This window comes from Trichosurus vulpecula, chromosome 2 (genome assembly GCF_011100635.1).
Source record: "Trichosurus vulpecula isolate mTriVul1 chromosome 2, mTriVul1.pri, whole genome shotgun sequence".
Lineage (NCBI taxonomy): Eukaryota > Metazoa > Chordata > Mammalia > Diprotodontia > Phalangeridae > Trichosurus > Trichosurus vulpecula.
The window spans coordinates 135932886-135952527 of record NC_050574.1 but is presented as its reverse complement, the minus strand read 5'-3'; the positions used below and the strand labels follow the sequence as shown (position 1 = coordinate 135952527).

At 41.9% G+C, this 19642-nt stretch overlaps 1 protein-coding gene across 1 annotated transcript in view; it reads right to left on the bottom strand.

The window, feature by feature from the left end:
- Positions 1 to 19336, bottom strand: part of ARHGAP20 (Rho GTPase activating protein 20) — a 160197-nt gene extending 140861 nt beyond the window's left edge. The window contains exons 1-2 of the mRNA XM_036745309.1: positions 18992 to 19336; positions 1750 to 1832 (exon numbers count right to left, since the gene is read on the bottom strand). Coding sequence (XP_036601204.1) covers positions 1750 to 1832; positions 18992 to 19096 — 188 coding nt within the window. The 5' untranslated portion in view covers positions 19097 to 19336. The remainder of the gene's footprint in view (positions 1 to 1749; positions 1833 to 18991) is intronic.
- Positions 19337 to 19642: the final 306 nt, after the last annotated feature.

The window sequence follows — 19642 nt, the reverse complement described above, 5'->3', positions numbered from 1 at the left end:
AGGGAGGGTGGAAGAGAGGGAAGGAAAGAATTTGGAACTCAAAATTTTTTAAAAATGAATGTTAAAGATTATCTTTATATGCAATTAGGAAAAAAATATTATTTTAAAGAACAGAGTGGTTGAAAAAGCCTGAAGCCTGGCAGATAGCTATCAATATATGTTTATGGACAATAAGCTAGAGCCAGAATAGAACAGAAAGAATTCGCCTTGGATCATAGTTGAGGACTTGTGTAGTGCTTTCAGTGATCCAAAACTGTCCCCAAAGTTTATCCTTCCAACACTAATATTCTCCCAGTCATGATGGGTGATGGAACTCTATGATCTCAAGAGAATCAAAATTACAAATAATTCAGGGGGCAAGGGAAAGACACATGGTATAACAAAGGAGGCTAATATCACACTGCCAAGATGTACAAAAAATGGTCTAAAAGACATTCCTAAGGACATGTATGCAAGAACAGGAGATCTGCTGGTCATTGAGAACAAGAGCTATCAGATTAACTGAAATAGTACTCTGGTTCCCCTGAGATCTAGTGCGTTGTGCATAGTATACACTTAATCACTATATACCGGAATTTAAAAAAAAAAAATGAGAAGAGATTCTTTAACCCACCTGTTGACTCCTCTATGGAAGATTTATGGAAAGGCTTGGAAAAGAACCACATGGGATGAAAAGGTATCAAGGGGGTTGGGATCTGCCTTGGAGCAGCTGCCCACACCAACAAAATCAATCACAGTAGCAACGCAGTAGAGGTTCTGCCAAAGTCTGCACAAGGATAGGCAGCATTGCTCAGCGCTTAAAACTCCCTTTATAATCAAGGCTGTGCTGTCTCAAAATTTCAATTGTAGAAAAAAAGTCATTTTAAGCAAACCTGGCAAGCTAAGATTAGAACTCAAAAGATGGATAAATTATGTGGCAAATAGTCTTTTTTCAAAAGAATTCACTATAGGGTTCTCTGAATACCAAAGCGTCCTACTATTTTCAAAACTTAATTCAGTTTACAAAAATTTGTTTTCTACACAACTTTTCAAAAGTACAAGTGTTCATGTTTCACCATTCTAGATTTTTTTCCCCATTGTTTATCCAATTGTGCCAAAAACTGTCTTACATTTAACTTTCTGGAAGGCAATCTGTCCAACTATCAGTATCCCCCATTCGAAAAGCAACCTAAATACACTCCAGCGGTCCTCTGGTACATGGCCAAAATGAGCACTTTAACCTTACTCTTGACACCCATTTACCAAGGTAAGCTGCTTAATTGAAACCATATGGGGTTAAAATGCCTGACTCATTGTTCTAAAATCATAGAATTCTTAAGGTAGAAGAGACCTGAGGCATTCTAACAATGCAATCATTTCATGATAGAAGATACCAAAGCACGGAGGGGTCAGATGACTCGATGAGAGTTACATGGTTACTAAGTGTCTGGGGCTACATTTGAACCTAGGTGTTCCTGATTCCAGGTCCAGTCCTCTGTCCACTGCACCACTTAGCTGCCTCAGTGTAACCATGTTGCCTCATTTGATACACACCGGCGCTCAGGACTCATATAAAGAAGGCATATCTTTTATCATAACTCAAAACAGAATCAAATTTTTAAGTATTATTAGGCAGAGAATTTTGTTGTCCAGAAAGGCCTAGTTACATACAGAAATCACTGTGAATCCCAACAGAACCAAATTCTTGATCCTCTTTAAAAAAAAAATCAAAATTCCAAAAATACTTAAATAGAAATAGTCTTGACTCACTTGCTACTGGGCCGTTTCTGCAGGGCTTTGTCAAGGATGAGGGATGGAGCACTCCTTCTCCTCTCTGCTAGTGTTTTCATTTTCTGGAGAAAAACAAAAACAAAGTGATTACCACAGAGACTGTAAACAAGTAAGTAAATGCACCTTTGCAAAGTGACCCCTACTGCGTGCTCATAGGGCAGCTGGGGGCTCAGTGGATAGAAGACTTAGGCCTGGACTTAGGAAGCCTCATCTTCCTGAGTTCAAATCAAGCCTGAGGTGTGTGACCCTGAGGCAAGTCACTTAACCCTGTTTGCCTCAATTTCCTCATCTGTAAAATGATCTAGAGAAGGAGATGGCAAAACTATTCTAGTAGCTTTACCAAGAAAACCACAAAATGGGGTCATGAAGAGCTGGACACAAGTGAAAAACTGAACAAAATGTGCTCACAATTGGACTAGAGGTTACAAGAGAGTGGAAGCCCTTTAAGAGCTCACAGGCTAACTTAAAAGCCAACCATGACCCCCAAGGACCAATGATGAAGTATGTTTCCTGCTGCCTGACTGAGACATAATGGACTCAGGATGAGAAATGAAACAATTTTTTAAAAAACATGGCCAATGTAGAAAATTGTTTTAATTGACCATGCACATTTGCTACAAGAAAGTTTTGTTTTGTTTTTTTTTAATGGGAGGCAGTGGGAGAAAATAAATGCTTTTTAACTGAAAATGTGTATATACATATATAGCTTATAGTCTAGTTGAGACTTCAAAAAACTAACAGTAAAAATACAAAATAGTGAGGGTGGGGCTGAGGATAGATGGGAAACAGTGTTTGATGGGGCAAAGGTAAAAGACGTCAAGTATTATAAAAGGTCAAAAGAACAGAGCTGGGTACTACTACTGTAGGGTGGACAAGGTAAAGGGAGAAAAGGAAAAAAAAGACATCATAGGCATGGAGAACCATGAGTAAAGTGTAAAAGCTGGACTCTCAATACATTGTTGATCCTCTTTCAAAAATAAAAATAAAACTCTGCATCACAAGAATCAAGAAGCCAAGTAAAGGGTATGGGTACCAGGAGTCAGATCCCAAGTAAAAAGTTGGACAATGAGCACGGGGAGCCACCAGCAAGCAAGGTTCTGAGACTGAGTTAACTCTTTGTCTTAGCCCATAAAAGCTAAGCATTATGGGTACTCCAGTCCTCTGATACCTTAGTCCATCCAAGTTGATCCCATTCACTTCCACTTGCAGGGCCCTACCCTAGCCACAATTAGGGAATCGGCTTCTACCCTAAACAGAGGAAAAAAAAAAAAACAACCCAATCCTTTGGGTAAGGCAATGGTTTGGCTCAGCACCAAGATCCTGCTTGATAACCAGCATACAGTAGATGCTTAATAAATGCTTGCTGATGTATTGTTTGATTTCTGGCTGCCTACACACATCTCTCTGTCTGAGTTGGATGCTGCTGCCTGGGTTCCTGATCCCCGCTGCTTCAAATATTTTTTTTTTAAAGAGGAGCAATAATTATGCCAGAAAGTCCAACCTCCACTAGTGTGCTCATGTATTCCCTCCCCTATCTGTTCCCGCACCCATCCCTGTCTTCTCCATTTGACCTATGGATATCAACTTTTCAGGACTCAGCTCAAATGTGACCTCCTGATTTCTTATTCCTCTGATCAGCCATTCTACTGTGTACGGTTAGTACTGCTTAGGTCTATTGCACTGCTTTGGCACTCATCACATGCTTGATAATACCACTCAGTAACAGAAACAATTAACATTTATGTAATGCTTTAACAAAGTGCCTTTCTCATGACACCCCTGTTGACTAGTTAATGCAAATATTATTCCCATTTTACAGATGAGGAAACTCAAGCTTCTAGAGGTTGAATGACTTGCTGGGAATCCTGATTTCTTCTGACCTGAATTCTGCATTTATTGCTTACGCTTTCAGCCCTATTTCACCTAGCCATGCTTCTGATCTCACATTTCCACCCAAACTCTCAAACCATGCAGTGTGACACCATTTATCAGCAGACGCACATTTCTGATCAGTATTCACTCCAAGGTCAATTGTATTTATGCTTGATTCTGCCGTTGCCCTCAAAACACTTACACTCTAATTCACGAAATGACTAACATTTAAATACTTGAAATAGTTAGACAATATAAGATATGGGATAAATATATATATAATTAATATATGTGATAAATATGCAATCATATGGATATAATATATTATTTTCTTAGTCCTGTGATTTCTATGGTCACAGGGATAAACTGAGTGAGGAAACTTCCTTTACAACAAATGATCTTTGATTTATTGTGTTAAGAGAATTGCCTGGGGCTCTATGGTTTTAAATGATTTGCCCCAGTCACTCAGGCAGCATGACAGTGGAGAGTGCTAAATCCAGGTCATCCCAACACCAAGACCCAGCTCTTAGTTCTGACTCCTGATAAGTATAATAAATCAATGAACTGGGGGCGGCTTGGTGGCACAGTGGATAGAGTGCTAGGCTAGGAGTCAGGAAGATTCATCTTCCTGAGTTCAAATCTGGCCTCAGACACTTATAGCTGTGTGACCTTGGATGAGTCACTTAACCTTGTTTGCCTCAGTTTCCTCATCTGTAAAATGAGCTGGAGAAGGAAATGGCAAACCATTCCGGTATCTTCGCCAAGAAAACTCCAATTGGGGTCATAGAGAGTCAGACAGGACTAAAATATTTGGAGAATTCACAATATTCAAAATGCAAAATATTTCTTTATTCTGTAAGTACCTCTAGTGGCCGAGTCTCAACAATGTCTGGCATAGCATGGAGTGCTCAGTAAATAGAACTAATATTAATTATCTCTAAAAAAGATGCACAAAGTGTAGGAAGTTAGGGTACTAAGAGCATCTCCAAAACAATATTACTGATTCAGTCTGCTCCTTGTCTACAGCCAATGACAAGCTAGGGTTTTCTTGTTTGTGACAACCACTAGAAATATGATACGTGGAATTAGATGGAGATTATTAATTGCTATATTGACTTATGTAACTGACTATAAGAAAACATGTCAGGACAGGTTGAGGATATACTTTTATTGGCAACCCTTGGTTCACAGTGTTTCACTTGAAAGAAGGGGAAGACTAGGTTAGATCTTAACCATCCTGTTTACTAAATAAACAGGCAGCATAGATACTGATCCTTGGCTTTCTTTCTTGGTTCCATAGTTTAACATCCAATAGAATCTGACCACTGACAATTAATTATTACACCTCAGAGTCTTTGGGTGAGTCAACTTAATCTCCTTGGGCCTCAGTTTCCTCCACTGTAAAATGAGGGGTTGGACCACATGGCCACTGAGGGCTTCCAGCCAGAGGAATTCAAGAACAGGATTTGTTGCCTTTTTACACTGATGTCCTGCTAAAAATCAATAAACCCTAGAAATATTCAGAATAGTATTAGAGAATGATAGTGGTAGGTACATGAACCACTAGGGCTTTTGTTCCACTGTGACAGTCTCCCAAGATGCAAAGACATTTTCATAATGATGGAATCCTAATAAAGTTGCCCCTAGCCCCAGTATTCTAACTTCCTCATGGGCCCCGCTGAACAGCAGACATACTGCCCCTCCCCCCCAACTCAATATCCTAACTTCTTCATATATGCCTGGCTGCTCACTAGAACAAGTATGTCCATGAACTCATTTCTCACAGACACAGAAGGCGTGTCCATGTGATGGGATCCCAGCCATTCCCTCTAATTAGCCACTGCTCCCAGACCCATTCCTCGTATTTTCCACCGAAACAGCTGGTATGTCCACGCACTCAACCACAACCACAACCACATCCACCTAGTCTCAGACAGGACCACAGTACTCAGCCAATCAGAAAGCAGCACCACCAGGATGGCCAAGCAGGATGTGGACCCCAAAACAATAGAAGGGACTTTCCCTAAGTAGGCACCTGCACAGTAATAGCAAAAGCTGTCCTTCAGGTGAACTTATGACATAGACAGCCTTATTATAATATCATTATCATACATACATACCACCCCCATGGGTTTTTCTATATGCATTGTGGGTAATCACATGCATAGTTCCATTGAGTCTGGGACCCCTCCCCCATTACCTAATCCCTTAACAAACCCCTCCTGCCTTTTTAATATTCATAACTTCTATTATGTAATTGCATCTTTACCCTATAAAAATCTATCTTGCTTTCTTTGAAGTTGCAGGTTCCTCTTGGAACTTAGCCCGCTTCATGAGAGGCATCAATCTCAATAAATGCCTATACTTGAATTAGAGGTGGTCTGACTGAATTCTTTGAGTCAGTTCTGCCACACATCATATATCTGCAGCAATACTACAAAGAGGATTTTCCTTTAACAAACAAAAATCCACTTCATTTTTTGTGGTTAATCAGGTTTGAAAAACGTACCTCATTGATAGTAATGCTAATAACAACTTGACATTTATATAGAGCTTTCAAGATGAGCAAATACGGAGTGTCCCAAAAGTCTTAGTGCCATTTTAAGCTTTAATATAAAAACTATTCGCCTAAAGCTTAAAACGGCACTAAGAATTTTGGGACACGCTGTATATTACCATATGCTATTTTCACAGCAACCTTCTAAGTAGATGCTAGTTTTATCCCCATTTATCAGACGAGCAAACAGAGTCAGAGGAGTCACCCATTTTGTCCAGGGAATAGTAAGAAGGACCTTTCTGTCCCCAAGTCTAGCTTGCTCTATCCACTAGCCCCATCCACATATCCATCTGTGGCTAGAGCATATCATTTAGTGAACCATAAACAAACTGTGGGTTTCTTCTATTTTTAAAAGACAATAAACCTGTAAGCTATTTGTAAAGGCCTGTCAATAGCAAGCCACTGGATTTGTAAGAAGGTAATAGGATTCTTTTAAACCCTGCACCCTGATTCCAGCTCAATTATCTCAACAAGGTTTTGACTCCTGGCTAAATTAGCACTTGAGATACTGGGCAGATTAGGGAGTGATTAGTGGGTAACTTCTTTTTACTAGTGACCATGTCATACCCAGAGCTACTTAGCCAATCCAGGTAAAGCAAATGCTGTCTGCTTATAGTAAAGGCCAGAGCATAGGGCATATGCTCCCTCAAAGCATGATGCTACCAATGCCCTCTTTCCATGGGATAATGGGGAGATCATCTTGGAATACCATCTTTTTTTCTTCTATATAAGGTACTGTCAAAGGTACCACACTGTACTTCACTATACATTATATAAACATGTATTAAATTAAACTATACAGTTAAATTCACCTGACCAACTTGGAAATGTGCTTCCTTCTCCCCTTCCCCTTTAAAAGGCTTCATAAAGAATATGTTTCACAGCTGACTTTTCTTGAATGTAAGAGGAAAAGACTACAGGTAAACAATTGTAAATCTTACATAGAATTGTGAAAATGCATATGCTTCCTGTCACATATTCACAAAGGTTGAAGTCAACAAGCATTTATATGTGCTTGCATCTAGTGTGAGTATGGCACTCAAAGTTTTAGGTACTAGGGACACAAAGACACAAAAGAAACAATCCCTGCCCTCAAAAAGTTTCCATTCTTATTAAAATCAGTGAATCACAGAATCCAAGAATTGAAAGGGGTCACAGAGGCAGGCTATCACTTCTAATGACCAAGAATCCTCTCTGTGAGATCTGAAGAACTCATCACATCCAGAGACAGCCCATTAGGGAAGCTAGGTGGTGCAATGAATAGAGCACCCGGTCTGGAATCACGTAGACTCATCTTCTTGAGTTCAAACCTGGCCTCAGATACTTACTAGCTATATGACCCTGGGCAAGTAACTTAACCCTGTTTGCCTCAGTTTCCTCATCTGTCAAATAAGCTGAAGAAGGAGACATCAAACCACTCCAGTGCCTTTGCCAAAAAATCTCCAAATGGGGTTGCGAAGAGTAGTACACAATTGAAAATGACTGAACAAGTGGGAAAAAAAAGAATTGGTCAGTTCTTGTTAAGTCATTTCGGTCATGTCCCAACAAGTCATGACAACTGAACAATAGCCTGTTACATTTTTAATTGGCTCTAATTGGAATAAAATAAGTCAATAATATGTGAACTTGGATATAATACAGCCTGATATCTACTGCCTATGCCTGGTAAGCAAAAGTGTGAGAAGCTTGAGGGGCAGAGAAGCAACAAAGAAGACAGATACTACCTGAATTACAAGGGGGTTGTGGCACCACTGAACAGTGAAGAGGAAAGTGTGTCTAGGCCACAGAACAAGTAACTTAGGCAGACTTCTAAAAGATCTAAGTTGAAGTCTGCTCTCATGCTCCATTTCTTGTATCCAGACAGGAAACAGGTCGACTTCCTTGTCTTCTTTCAAGTCTCAGTTCCGATCCCGTCTTCTGAAACAAACCTTTCCTGGTCCCTGTCAGTGCTATGCTTTCTTTCTGAGATTTAGTCTCCCAGTTTACCCTATGTATATATAATCTGTATGCAGATAATTGTTTGCATCTTGTCTCCCCCTTTAAATTGTTAGCTCTTTTAGAGAAGGCATCCCACTTTTGCTTTTTCTTTTTTTGTAAGCTGAGCATTTAGCAAAGGGCTTGGAAAGCAGTAAGCACTTAAAAAATACTTGTTCACTTGCCTTGGCTAGGCCACATGATGGATTTTTGCCATCATTAGATTAGAGCACCACTGACTGGTACACAGAGCTAGCTACCAGGGCTATTTCTGCTGCTCTGCTGCTGGGTGGTCACTTGTTTTCTTTGTCTGTATTAGGATTAGAGGAGACTAAAACAAAAATTATCAATGGATTGGGCTCTCTCCTCCAACCAGAACTATTGCTGGTCCCAGGAATAGAGCTATAACCTCTGCTCCTTCTGTCAGGCCACATTCCAGCCTTTTGGCCCCCTGAACATTCCATAAAAGTTAAGCCTTCACACCCCACACTCTGACACTGCACAGCCAAGTCTACCATAAAGGAAACAATGAAGACCTCCCCCATGCTAAATCAGTCCAAAAAGCTCTATCACAATGGCCACCATATATGGTGTTTGCTCCAGGCTTCATTTGTTAGGAAAGCAATGTTATTAGGAAAAAGATTCCTAGCGGTTCTGAATTCAGGACCCATTTTCATTATCGATTAGAAGAATGCAGGAGGGAGGAAGGGCATGCAAAATTTACCAGAGACAAATTTCACAAGATCATAGACTGAGGGCTGAAAGTGACCTCAGAGGCCAACTAGTGCAACCTTGACATTTTATGAATGACAAACTGCAGTCCAGAAGGGATGAGTGACTAGCTTAAGGTCACAAAGGTACTAAGTGGGAGAACTGGAATAACCCAGTCTTCTGATGCCAAATCCAGCGTACTGATTACACTGAAGCTTCTCCCAGGGTTTTTAGGAAATCACAGGCCTTTCAGCTGGAAGTAATCTTTAGGTCAGGTTAGTACAATTGCCGCATTTTTCAGATGAGGAAACTAACTCTAGAGAAGTAAAGGAACTTGACCATAGGTAATTAATGGCAGCAACAAAAAAACAAACAACCCATTCAGCTAACACAGCCTGATTCAATGGTATTTCCTCACAGTCCTACATAGGACTACGCCTAACTCAAATCCTGCTTCTAAAAGCTGTGACCTCCAGCAATTCACTCAACTTCTCTGGGACTCAGTTTCCTTACCTGTAAAATGATCCTATGACAAAACACCCATAATGATACTTTAAAACTAAATTCTGGGTCACCTCAGGCTACTACTGTCCCTCAAAATTAATCTAGGCAGCAGCCCCAGTTTTGGGTAAAAGAATTTCCTTAACCGAAGAAATCCCCATCTAAACTTCACTTCTGTCATTCATAAAATGGTGGGGTTGGTTGTATTAATTGGTTTCCTTGGTTGCTTCCAACTCCCGGTCTATGCTCCTGTGCTATGAGATGCTCTATCACGTAGAAGCCGAGTCACCTAGTGTTCTGCTAAAGGGGAAGGGACCCTTAAGAACAACTCTACCCAAGCTGGAAATGGGATATGATTTATCTGGTTTGACCCCACTGGGTAGAAACTGAAGGGTGGCAAAACTTTGTGCAGGAAAAGAAAAAGTGCCTAACAAAGCTGCATCTAAAAGTAGGATTGTGTGCCTCAGCAGGTAAGAAGTGTGTTTTCCTTCCTGGAAGTCTTCAAATAACAGCCTGACTACCAGTGGGGGGATCCATAACAATGGTTGGTAGAGACTAACAGACTGTGAGGCAACTCACAACTCCAAGACTCTATGATACAGGAACAGATTTCACTTTATTCCTTGGACAGATGTATTCAGTTATCTCATCAACCTTGGTTGAATATTAGCTCTCTCACCCCTCCTAAGCTTACCTAGAGAGTTCTGAACTTAAAGTTTTCCAGAAGACTGGATTGAGTCACTAGTTTTGTGGCCATGGACGACACAGTTAACCTCCCTGGGCCTTACTTTCCCCATCTGTTAAAGGGGCTAACAATATTCTCAGGGAGACGGTAATGATATACCATAAAGCACCTTGAGAACTTCAAAGTGCCAGATGGATGTCCGCTATCATTTAGATGTGACTTTTCATTAAAACCAAACTATAGGGAGCTGTTGGGACAACATGGATGACAAGCTGCTCTAATATAGTGCATTATTTATCATAAATTTATTTTGGGGCATTTTGAATGCAAATTCAAATATGTACTTTGAATGCATATTTATTACTGCAATACGCATTCACTGCAACATGCTATTTTCAGTATCTGACCCACAACTGCTATTTTACTTGGGGAACTTCTATTATACTTTACTTTGTCATTATTTGCTTATACTCATAGAGAGCTTTATAATTACCAAGTGATATATTATACATCCATACACACACAAACTATCTCATCTATGTTTCACAACTCCGTGAGAAGTAGGAGTATCATCATCCCTATTTTAGAGATAAGGAAACTGAGGCACAGAGGGATTAAGTGAGTTGACTTAAAGCACACAGCTAACGGTAGAGCCAGTGTGAGAAGATAAGCCTTTTAACCTCATATCCAATATTTATACACTAAGCCCTTCTGCCCCGGGATAAGAGGGAATTTCATTTAAGGCTTAACAACTCAGTAAGAAATTGCAGTAGCTCCTTGTTATTCAGTAGTGTGTGACTCTTCGTGACCCCATTTTGGGATTTTCTTGGCGAAGATACTAGAGTGGTTTGCCATTTCCTTCTCCAACTCATTCTACAGATGAAGAACTGAAGCAAACAAGGTTAAGTGACCTGCTATGAATCACACATCTAGTAAGTGTCAGAGCCCAATTTGAAGACATGAGGATGAATCTTCCTGATTCCAAGCCGGTGCTCTATCCACTGCACCACTTGGCAGCACAGATGTTACTACTACCATTCTGAAGACACAGATATTGAGGACCAGAAAGGTTGAGATGGCCCAGGACATGCAGGTAAGTCCTTGTTCTGTGTCCTGGTTCCCAGACTTAGAGCATCAGTACTCTACTGCTACATATACCACACTGTCTTGTCTATTGCCCAAATGTATAACAGACACTTCCTTTAAATGTCACCATGGAAAAACCCCACAAATTTCTCTGTTCCACCACCCACAACCTTTTGAGAACAATAAATTATTTCCTCTTCCTTGAGCTAATAAATAAATCACCATTGTGCTTTCATTAAAAGCCATAACAATCCTGGCAACAAGAGCTTCTTCCTAGAGTCAATAAAAAAAATCCTACAAGAGCAGAAAAATGTAGAGCTGTTTCCCACGTGCATGCACCATAGCAGATTTCTCAGAAACGTGTGATTCCATGTGCCCACACACATAATGGTCAAACACAGTCCCATGAGTTTGTGCATTTTGAGCCTACTGTGATAAATTTGGAGAATGTGTAAAGCATTCTGGTAGCAAACAAGATGGCGTTATCAATAATGAAACCAGGCTAGCCAGCCACCCCAAATGGAATTGCTTTATTAAAACACAGTGAGACAAACAGACAGATACTCAAGTGGGTGAAAATCAATCACAAAAAGCAGGCCAAAAATAACAGCTGGCATTTATATAAGGCTTTAAAGGTGGCAAAGCAATTTTCCATACATTACTTCATTAGAGCCTCACAAGAATCTAATAAAATAAATAGTAGAACTAATGAGTGTCAGAGCTGGGATTTGAACTCGGGTTTCCCCTGGCTGACCTGTATCATCAGCCAGACTCCTCAATAGTATTTGCTACCAATATACTAATTAGATGGAAAGGTACTTGAAAAACATCAGGAACAAGAAGGGTGCTAGTTGCTAGGGAGACAAAGGTGAAAAGTAATGACATCCTTTCCATTAAGACCCTTCCAGTCTAGTTGAGGGAAGTATGAGGCATGCACAGATAATAAGAGTTGGGGTATCATGAGGTCAAAGGAAAGATTCAGGCAAAGTCCTCTAGGAAAATTTGAAAAGGAAAGAATATTTTTACCTGATGAGCTCAGGGAAGGTGACACCTTGGTAGAGCCTTAAAGGATGAGAAAAGACAAGCAATATGGTAATAGTAGTGAAAAGACCACTGGGTTTGGAGGCATAGGATCTGGGTTCGAATTTTGTTGCTTCTCTTGAGCAAGTCATTTTGTCTCTCTAAGCCTCAGTTTCCTTATCCATCGAGGGGCTTTTCATCTCTAGGATCCCTTCCAGCTCCAAATATATAAGCCTATGATTTCAAAAGGTAAAGATAAGGAGGTAGTAAATTCTAGGTATTAGAGGGCAGCCTGCATCACTGTGAGGGATAAGGTCCCCAACTTGTCATTTTAATGGAACTGGAAACTCCTGGGTAAAAAATGTTCTTCTACCAATATAGGTTAGCACATTCTCTGCAATTTATAGCAGAGTTACCCAGAGCAATTAGAGTTAAATGATTTTCCCGGGGTCACCCAGCTAATGCATGTCAGGTGGGACTTTCACCTAACTTTCCTGGCTCAGAGGTCAGCTCTCTGTTCAGTATACACATGCGGCTCAGTGTAAGATGAATTAAAAAAAAAATCAGCATTTATAGCAATAACATCAGACAGTATTCAAAAGCCCAAAAACAAGTAATCAGAAGACTTGTGAGAGCATAAGCGGGAGTCACAACTCCAACATGTATTCTCTGTATAACTAGACAGCAATTTCCTCACGTGCAAAATAAAGCAGTTGGTCTAGATGGCTTTGAGATCCATGCCCTGATGACCTACAATTACCTTCATAAGCAAAGTTCTGCCTTTGACTCTTACTATCTATAGGTGGGAATATTTCCTTAGGTGGCACAGTAGATAGAATGCTGGCCCTGGAGTTAGGAAGACCCGAGTTCAAAACACTCTAGCTTTGTGTGACTCTGGGCAGGTCAGTGAACCTTTGTTGTTGTGAAGATCAAATCAGATAATATTTGAAAAAAGCACTTAGCACACTGCCTGCCATATGGTAGATGTTATATAAATGCTTATTCTCTTCCCCGCCCCCCCCCACCGCCCATAACTCTACATCCTGATTCACCTCACAACTTGTCTCCCCTTCAGCCTTAATCTTCTTTGTTTACAAGAAATTAATTTTTATTCATTTGCGTATATTTTTAAAGGCAGAGTCATGAAATGTTAGCAATTAGAAGGCCCTCAGAGGTTTTTTAGTCACTTCTATCCTCTTATTTTATGAGGAAATTGAGTCCCAAAGAAGGGAAGCACTTTGCTCAAAATCAGAGAAATAGTTATTGACAGATCAGGTTGGAAATCTCTCCTTCTGAATCCAGTTCTTTCAACTATATTACAGTTGACTTGATATACGTTCATAGGTAATTGTTTTCTATCCGTGCAAAAATATATTTTCCTTGTCTTTTGTAACACAATACCTCCCCCCGCAAATTCAAATACAGCCAAGCAATCATTAAATGTCTTCAAATGATGGACATTTATTTACTGTCCAGATTATCCATACACAAGATGATAGTATATAGAAATACATACACAGTCACAGAGTCAGTCTCCTGTACTTGGACATATACATATATATATTTGGTATACCAGAAGTCTTAGTGCAGTTTTAAGCTATTTAAACTTACTCTGAGGAGATGGTAAAGCTGCACTTCTATAGAATAACAGATCAGGCTGCAACCCAACTCTCCAAATCAAAAGCTACAAACTTGTTTAATACTTCTTCCATTATCCCCGGAGAGCCTTCTATAGAACAATGCTCATTGCCTTCAGGGTAAAGAATGATGGTCAATGTAGTGTTCACCCATGCAATCTAGGCAAGATAAATACAAGGTGTCCCCCAAATTACCTACTATGTGCTGGATGCTTATATTATCTCATTTGTTCCTCACTAGAGCCCTGGGAGGTAAGTGCTATAATTATCTCCATTTTATAGCTGAGGAAGCAAGTAATTTGACTATAGTCATGCAATAAGACAGCAGCCTAAGTGGTTTATTTACATTCTTCGGTATAGTTCCATCAAAGCTATAAGCATAGCCTTTCTCAGAGTCATAAGTGAATAACAAATTCTACTCTAAACTTCCTAGATTGTCCATGCCAAGCAAAAGAGGCACACAAGGTCAAACCTGGATCTAGGGGAGTTCCAGCAGTACATGCCTCCAGACATATTTTGATTTGGAAAGCGTGGGCAGAAAAATCAGAAATAAAGGGTGCAATTGCAGCTGCTACATTTAGACTCCTTTTGCTGCTAGTAGATTTATTCAGTTTTCAAAATGTTAGAGCTATTTTAGCATCATTTTTGGCTTGGCTGTCTTCCCCCACCTCCTTTAAAAGAGAAAAAAAAAGAAAAGAAAAATGAGTAGCTTTCAATCAACACTGACAGGTCAAGATTCAGATTGTTTTGGAGTGGAACACCAAGCCTTCTCAGAAGGAACTGGTTCTAACTGGCTTCTCCATGTAATTTCAGAACATAACTGCAGAGTCCAGACTTAGGGACTTCCCCAAGTACTCTCAACAACTAAAGCTTACAAAGCACTTTCCTCACAACATATCTACAAGGAAGGCAGGTGGTTGCAGGTATTCTTATGTTGTTTTCAAGATTAGGTCAATGAAGCCCAGATAGACTAAGTCACCAGCTGAAATGCACAAAGCTAGTGACAGAATTGGGAATCAAACCCAAATCTTTTGACTCTGACTCCAAATCTCATGTTTCCTTGAAAGTCACTGGGCATGGCAACTAGGTGGTGCAATGGACAGAATATTGGTCTTGCAGTTCAGTTAGACCCGAGTTTGAAATCTTCCTCAAACACTAGCTTTGTAACCCTGGGAAAGGCTTAGTTTTCTCACCTGTGAAACAGGGGATAATAACTGTACCTAATTCACAGGGTTGTTGTGAAGATCAAATTAGCAAATATGTAATAAGACGTATTGTTGTTGTCATTCAGTTGTGTCCAACTCTTCATGACCCTGTGGACATGGGGTTTTCTTGGCAAAGATACTGGAGTGGTTCACCATTTCCTTCTCCAGTGGATTAAACCAAACAGAGGTAAAGTGACTTGCCCAGGGTCACACAGCTAGTAAGTGCCTGAGACTGGATTTGAACTCAGGTCTTCCTGATTCCAGGCCCAGCATTCTACCCACTGAACCATCTAGCTGTCTCGAAATGATATGTTACACATTGTAATATGTGTGAAGTGTATATGTAAAGTGATTTGCAAACATTAACACCCTGTATAAATGCTAGCTATGATTATTATATGAGGTATAACTAAAGTATAACAAGATGACCTTTTATTTTCTTTTTTAAACAAACATATCAGAACTCAGAGAGGTTCTATGGCCCTGAGTAGAAGTGCTAAGTTCTGGTTCTACTACTGTCTGTGTGACATTGGGCAAATCAACTTCTTATGACCTTGGTTTTCTCAACTGTAAAATGAGAGATTAGATGATTTCTAAGATCCCTTCCCTTTATAAAACTATGATTCTATGACCTATTATCCTACAAACTTTTATATGCATATTAATGCTGCCTTCTAAGGAGTCCCCTGAGAAGACTATTCTACAAGCATTTCTTGTTCTCTGTGACAGGCACTGTACTATTCCAACAGCAGTCATTTGCCTAAAAACATTTTGGACTTTTCATCTGAGATTTACCCATGTCACTATTCTCAATGGTGCCCAAGGTCATGTCTAATGACCATGCAGACATTTCTGAAATTTATGATTTCAAAAATAATCGAATTCCAAACCTTCATTTTAGTTATGAAGAAACTCAAGTCCAGAGGTTAGTGACCTCAGGTAACACAGCTAGCCAGTGGCAGGCAAAGGACTCAGGCTTTCTGCCTCCTAGTTCAGTATTTTTCTGACATCTGTCTTTATTGTACCTTTCTCAGTCTTCAACAGCTAAGATCTCAACACTCAGAAATATTCAGATGATCATTCTCACCATTATTCATCAAGGAGTCTAGAACTATGCAGACACAACTAACTCAATTAAAACAGTTCTCTTCCAAACACAAATTTAGGACCAGCAAGTCTATTATGATCAGAAGTGGCGCCTGTCATTCAAAATTGCTTCCTTTTAAATAAAGATAAGAAAAAAAAAAGGGAGAGGTGGGAGTGAGAAGCAAATAAGGGTTCTGGGATGAAGCAGCCCATTAAAGATTTGTAAAGGAGGCAGGCTCAATGCCTGAAGGAAAAAGGCAAGGCAGCTTTTAAAAGATTATGGAAGAAGGTAAAGTGGGACTTTCCTTCATTGGACAAATTATAAGGATAGTCTTTAATGGTTTGTTTGATGCACACTTAACACTCATTAATCCATTTATGGTAGAAGGAAAAAACATCGAGTGTAGGACCATGGAGACAGAGCTGGAAGAGACCCGAGAGCTCATCTTATCCATCTGCCTCATTTTATAGGTGAGGAAGCCAGGGAAGCTGGCCAGGTGTGATTTGCCCAAGGTCACACAGGTAAAAAGCATTAAAGGTGGGATTTGAATCCAGGTTCCCTCGATCCAGACACAGTGCTCACTCCACAGTACCATGCGGCGGCCAGAATTTCTCATCATCGTATTTCCTGAACTGAGACACCCGATTACCAACCAAATGACTAGCCAAGTTTACATTTGGCAAAGTTATCCCCAGGACCCACTTGATGAAAGTCTGTTGTTTACTTATTTCATATAATCATAGGTTTTAGAGCTAGAAGAGACACTGGCAGTAGTCCTGGACCTTAAAGTCCCCCCCTCCCCATTTCAAAAATGAGGAAACTGAGGTCTAGAAGGGTGAAATAATTGGCCCAAGGTCATGCAGTTCGATAATAGACCTAGGATTCTCAACTCAGGTCCTCTGCCAGCCATTCCTGTGTTCTTGACACTCCACCAAAGCTGGGGGCATTCCTTTCGGGAAGACCAAGACATTCAAATCACATATTAGCACCTTCCCTCTCCCCAAACAAAAAGCACACAGAGGTCCTCACCTCTAAGGATGAACCAGCATTACACGAGATCCATCATCATCTTCATGAAATGCTCTTTGACAGCGAGCCAAAGTCCCTGACTGCAGTCACACAATCCCAGCCTTATAGTACCCCGGAATCTAGACAGCCAGTCCTTAGGGGACTTAGCAAATGCCTTTTGCACCACAGTCTTCTTATTCCAATGGGCCGAGAAGGGGTCACAGATCACCTCTACAGCCAGTCAAGAAAGAAAGCTAATCCATCCCTTTCCTAAGGAGCTCCCCCAACAATCTAAGTGAACCAGGTGGAAAGATTTACGAAGGGCAGCGAGATCAGGACCGACAGGATTGTCTGCATAATCCCCTTTAGGAACTAGTGGTATTCGTACTTTCATCCTTTAAGGATTTTTTGTTAAGGAGATAGCTCCTCACTTCGAGCCCTAAAAACGCTATTTAAATGTGAACTATTATTACTATCACTGCAAGTTACGTTATTAAAATGATTATTACCTCGACTGGTCCCTAGGGACGCTGGATTGGTACCTCTGCGTCTAAAACTAGAATGCCCAAGCAATGGGATGGTTCTGTACGATTGAAAAACAGGCGCTGCTAAGAACCAACAATCAATCTCCTAGAAAGTCTAGCGAGTCAGGTCGGGCTAAAATGCACTTGCTTTTGGGAACGGTTCCAGGAGAATATGACAGATCAGAAATGATCCGGCTGCACCGTAACTGTGTTTATCGGAATGAAAAGCTACAACTTGTTCAACGCTTCTCCTCTCGTCCTCTGGAGTCAGCCTTGACACTCACATTGCCCCTGGCCCTGGCACTCACGCGCCTTCCTCCCCAGACCAGCAGGAGGAAGCGTCTTCACCAGACTGATACCTTCTCTAACAGAGGGTCTAGGGGCTGGAGACTGGAGAGGACAAGGTGAAGGGCAGCGGAAGCCACCCTCGATTAAGAGTGGCTCTAATTCTGTCCCCGGGTCATCTACAACACCCAACCACAGACCAGAGAATTAACTTTTGACTCCACCAAACCTCGGTTGGTGCGGGCGCAGGGTTACTTGAAGCAACATACCCAGCCCACCGACCCCACTTCCTAATTGAGACACCACATACCTCGGTACTGAACCGAACCCTAGGTATGGGGTACGGAGGGAGGCGGTGGAAGCTAATAATAATATATTGCAGAAGACATCCAACCCCGACAAGGTGAAGAAATGGAGACGGGATCAAATACCGAAGCCAAGTCTCTTTAGCTCAAGCAGCAGTTTTGGGAGGAAACGCATTGTTTAGCTGGGAAGGAGGGCGGGGAGCTGCGGAGAAGCAGATTAGTAGACAGGCTAACCTCGGAGCCGACCGCAATTAAAGAGTCGTGCTCTGGAAGGGTGACCCCAGGGAGTATGGAGTCTCGCAGGCAAACGGGAGAGGGGGAGTCTTTGGGGGAAATGACACCTCCCCCACCCCAATCTCAGGAGCTTATACCCCTGAATATAGAAATCGGAGCTGGAACTCTGATCGGAGCAGCGGATGGAGGAGGGAGGTGGGGATCGGAAGATGAAAAAAGGGACTTGGAATATGGGTGAAGGTGGCGGGGGGGGGGGGGGGGGGGGAGGAGTAAGGAGTGGGGATCTTTGCTAAAGGGTGAAAGGGGGAGAGGTGACACCATGACAAAAGAAGAAAATGGGGTCGGACCAAGGCAGCTAGAGACAGAACAGAAGACAGAGGGGTCCCCATCCCAGAAGACTGGGGTCATCATGCTTATCGATAAAAAGTCCCGGGCTTCCAGCTCACACACAGGGCTTCAGTGGGCGCTTTCCGTACCGGGCTCGGAGAAGGTGCATAGGGCAAGGGGAGACTATGGGTCAAAGTCCTCACCTTTTTGCTCTCCGTGTCACCCACGATCCTGGACTCCCCAGTCAGAGAAGAGGATCGCCCTGGCTGCCCCCCCAGAGTCTCCTGCTGGGGGGACATCGCTTCCATGAAGAAAATCCCAAGCAAATCCCGCCCTTGCGCGGGGAGCTACTCGGTCATATCTTCTCGGGAAAAGCGCTTGGAGGGAAACGAGAGATAAGGTTGGAGAGGAGTCCACACTTAGGACTCGAGCCTCAGTGAGGGCACACGCCGGGGGGCAGCCACCCCAGCTAGCGTTCCTCCCGTCGGGGCCATGTAAAGAAAACTGCACTCGGCTCCGAGCCTTGCAAGACAAGATTAAAACGCTGCAGAAGCGGACCAGCGCCGTCGCTGCGCCGAGCCCCGCCCCTGGGCCCGCCCCCTCCCCAGAACACGCCCCCCCCTCAGCCTGGCCCCTTCCTGCCCGCGAGCCTCCAGCTTCTGAGGTTTGGGAGCGCGCGACCCCGCACGCGCTTGCCTGGCATCTAGTCTCTGGGCGCAAGCCACCGACCTGCTAGTCTGTTAAAAACCTAACTGATCTCGTCCATCTCCTAAGTATCGGATGCTTTGTGACTCAAGCAGGGGCTTCTGGTGCCAAGGAAGGCGCTCCCACCGCCACCCCCTCTTTCCCTAATG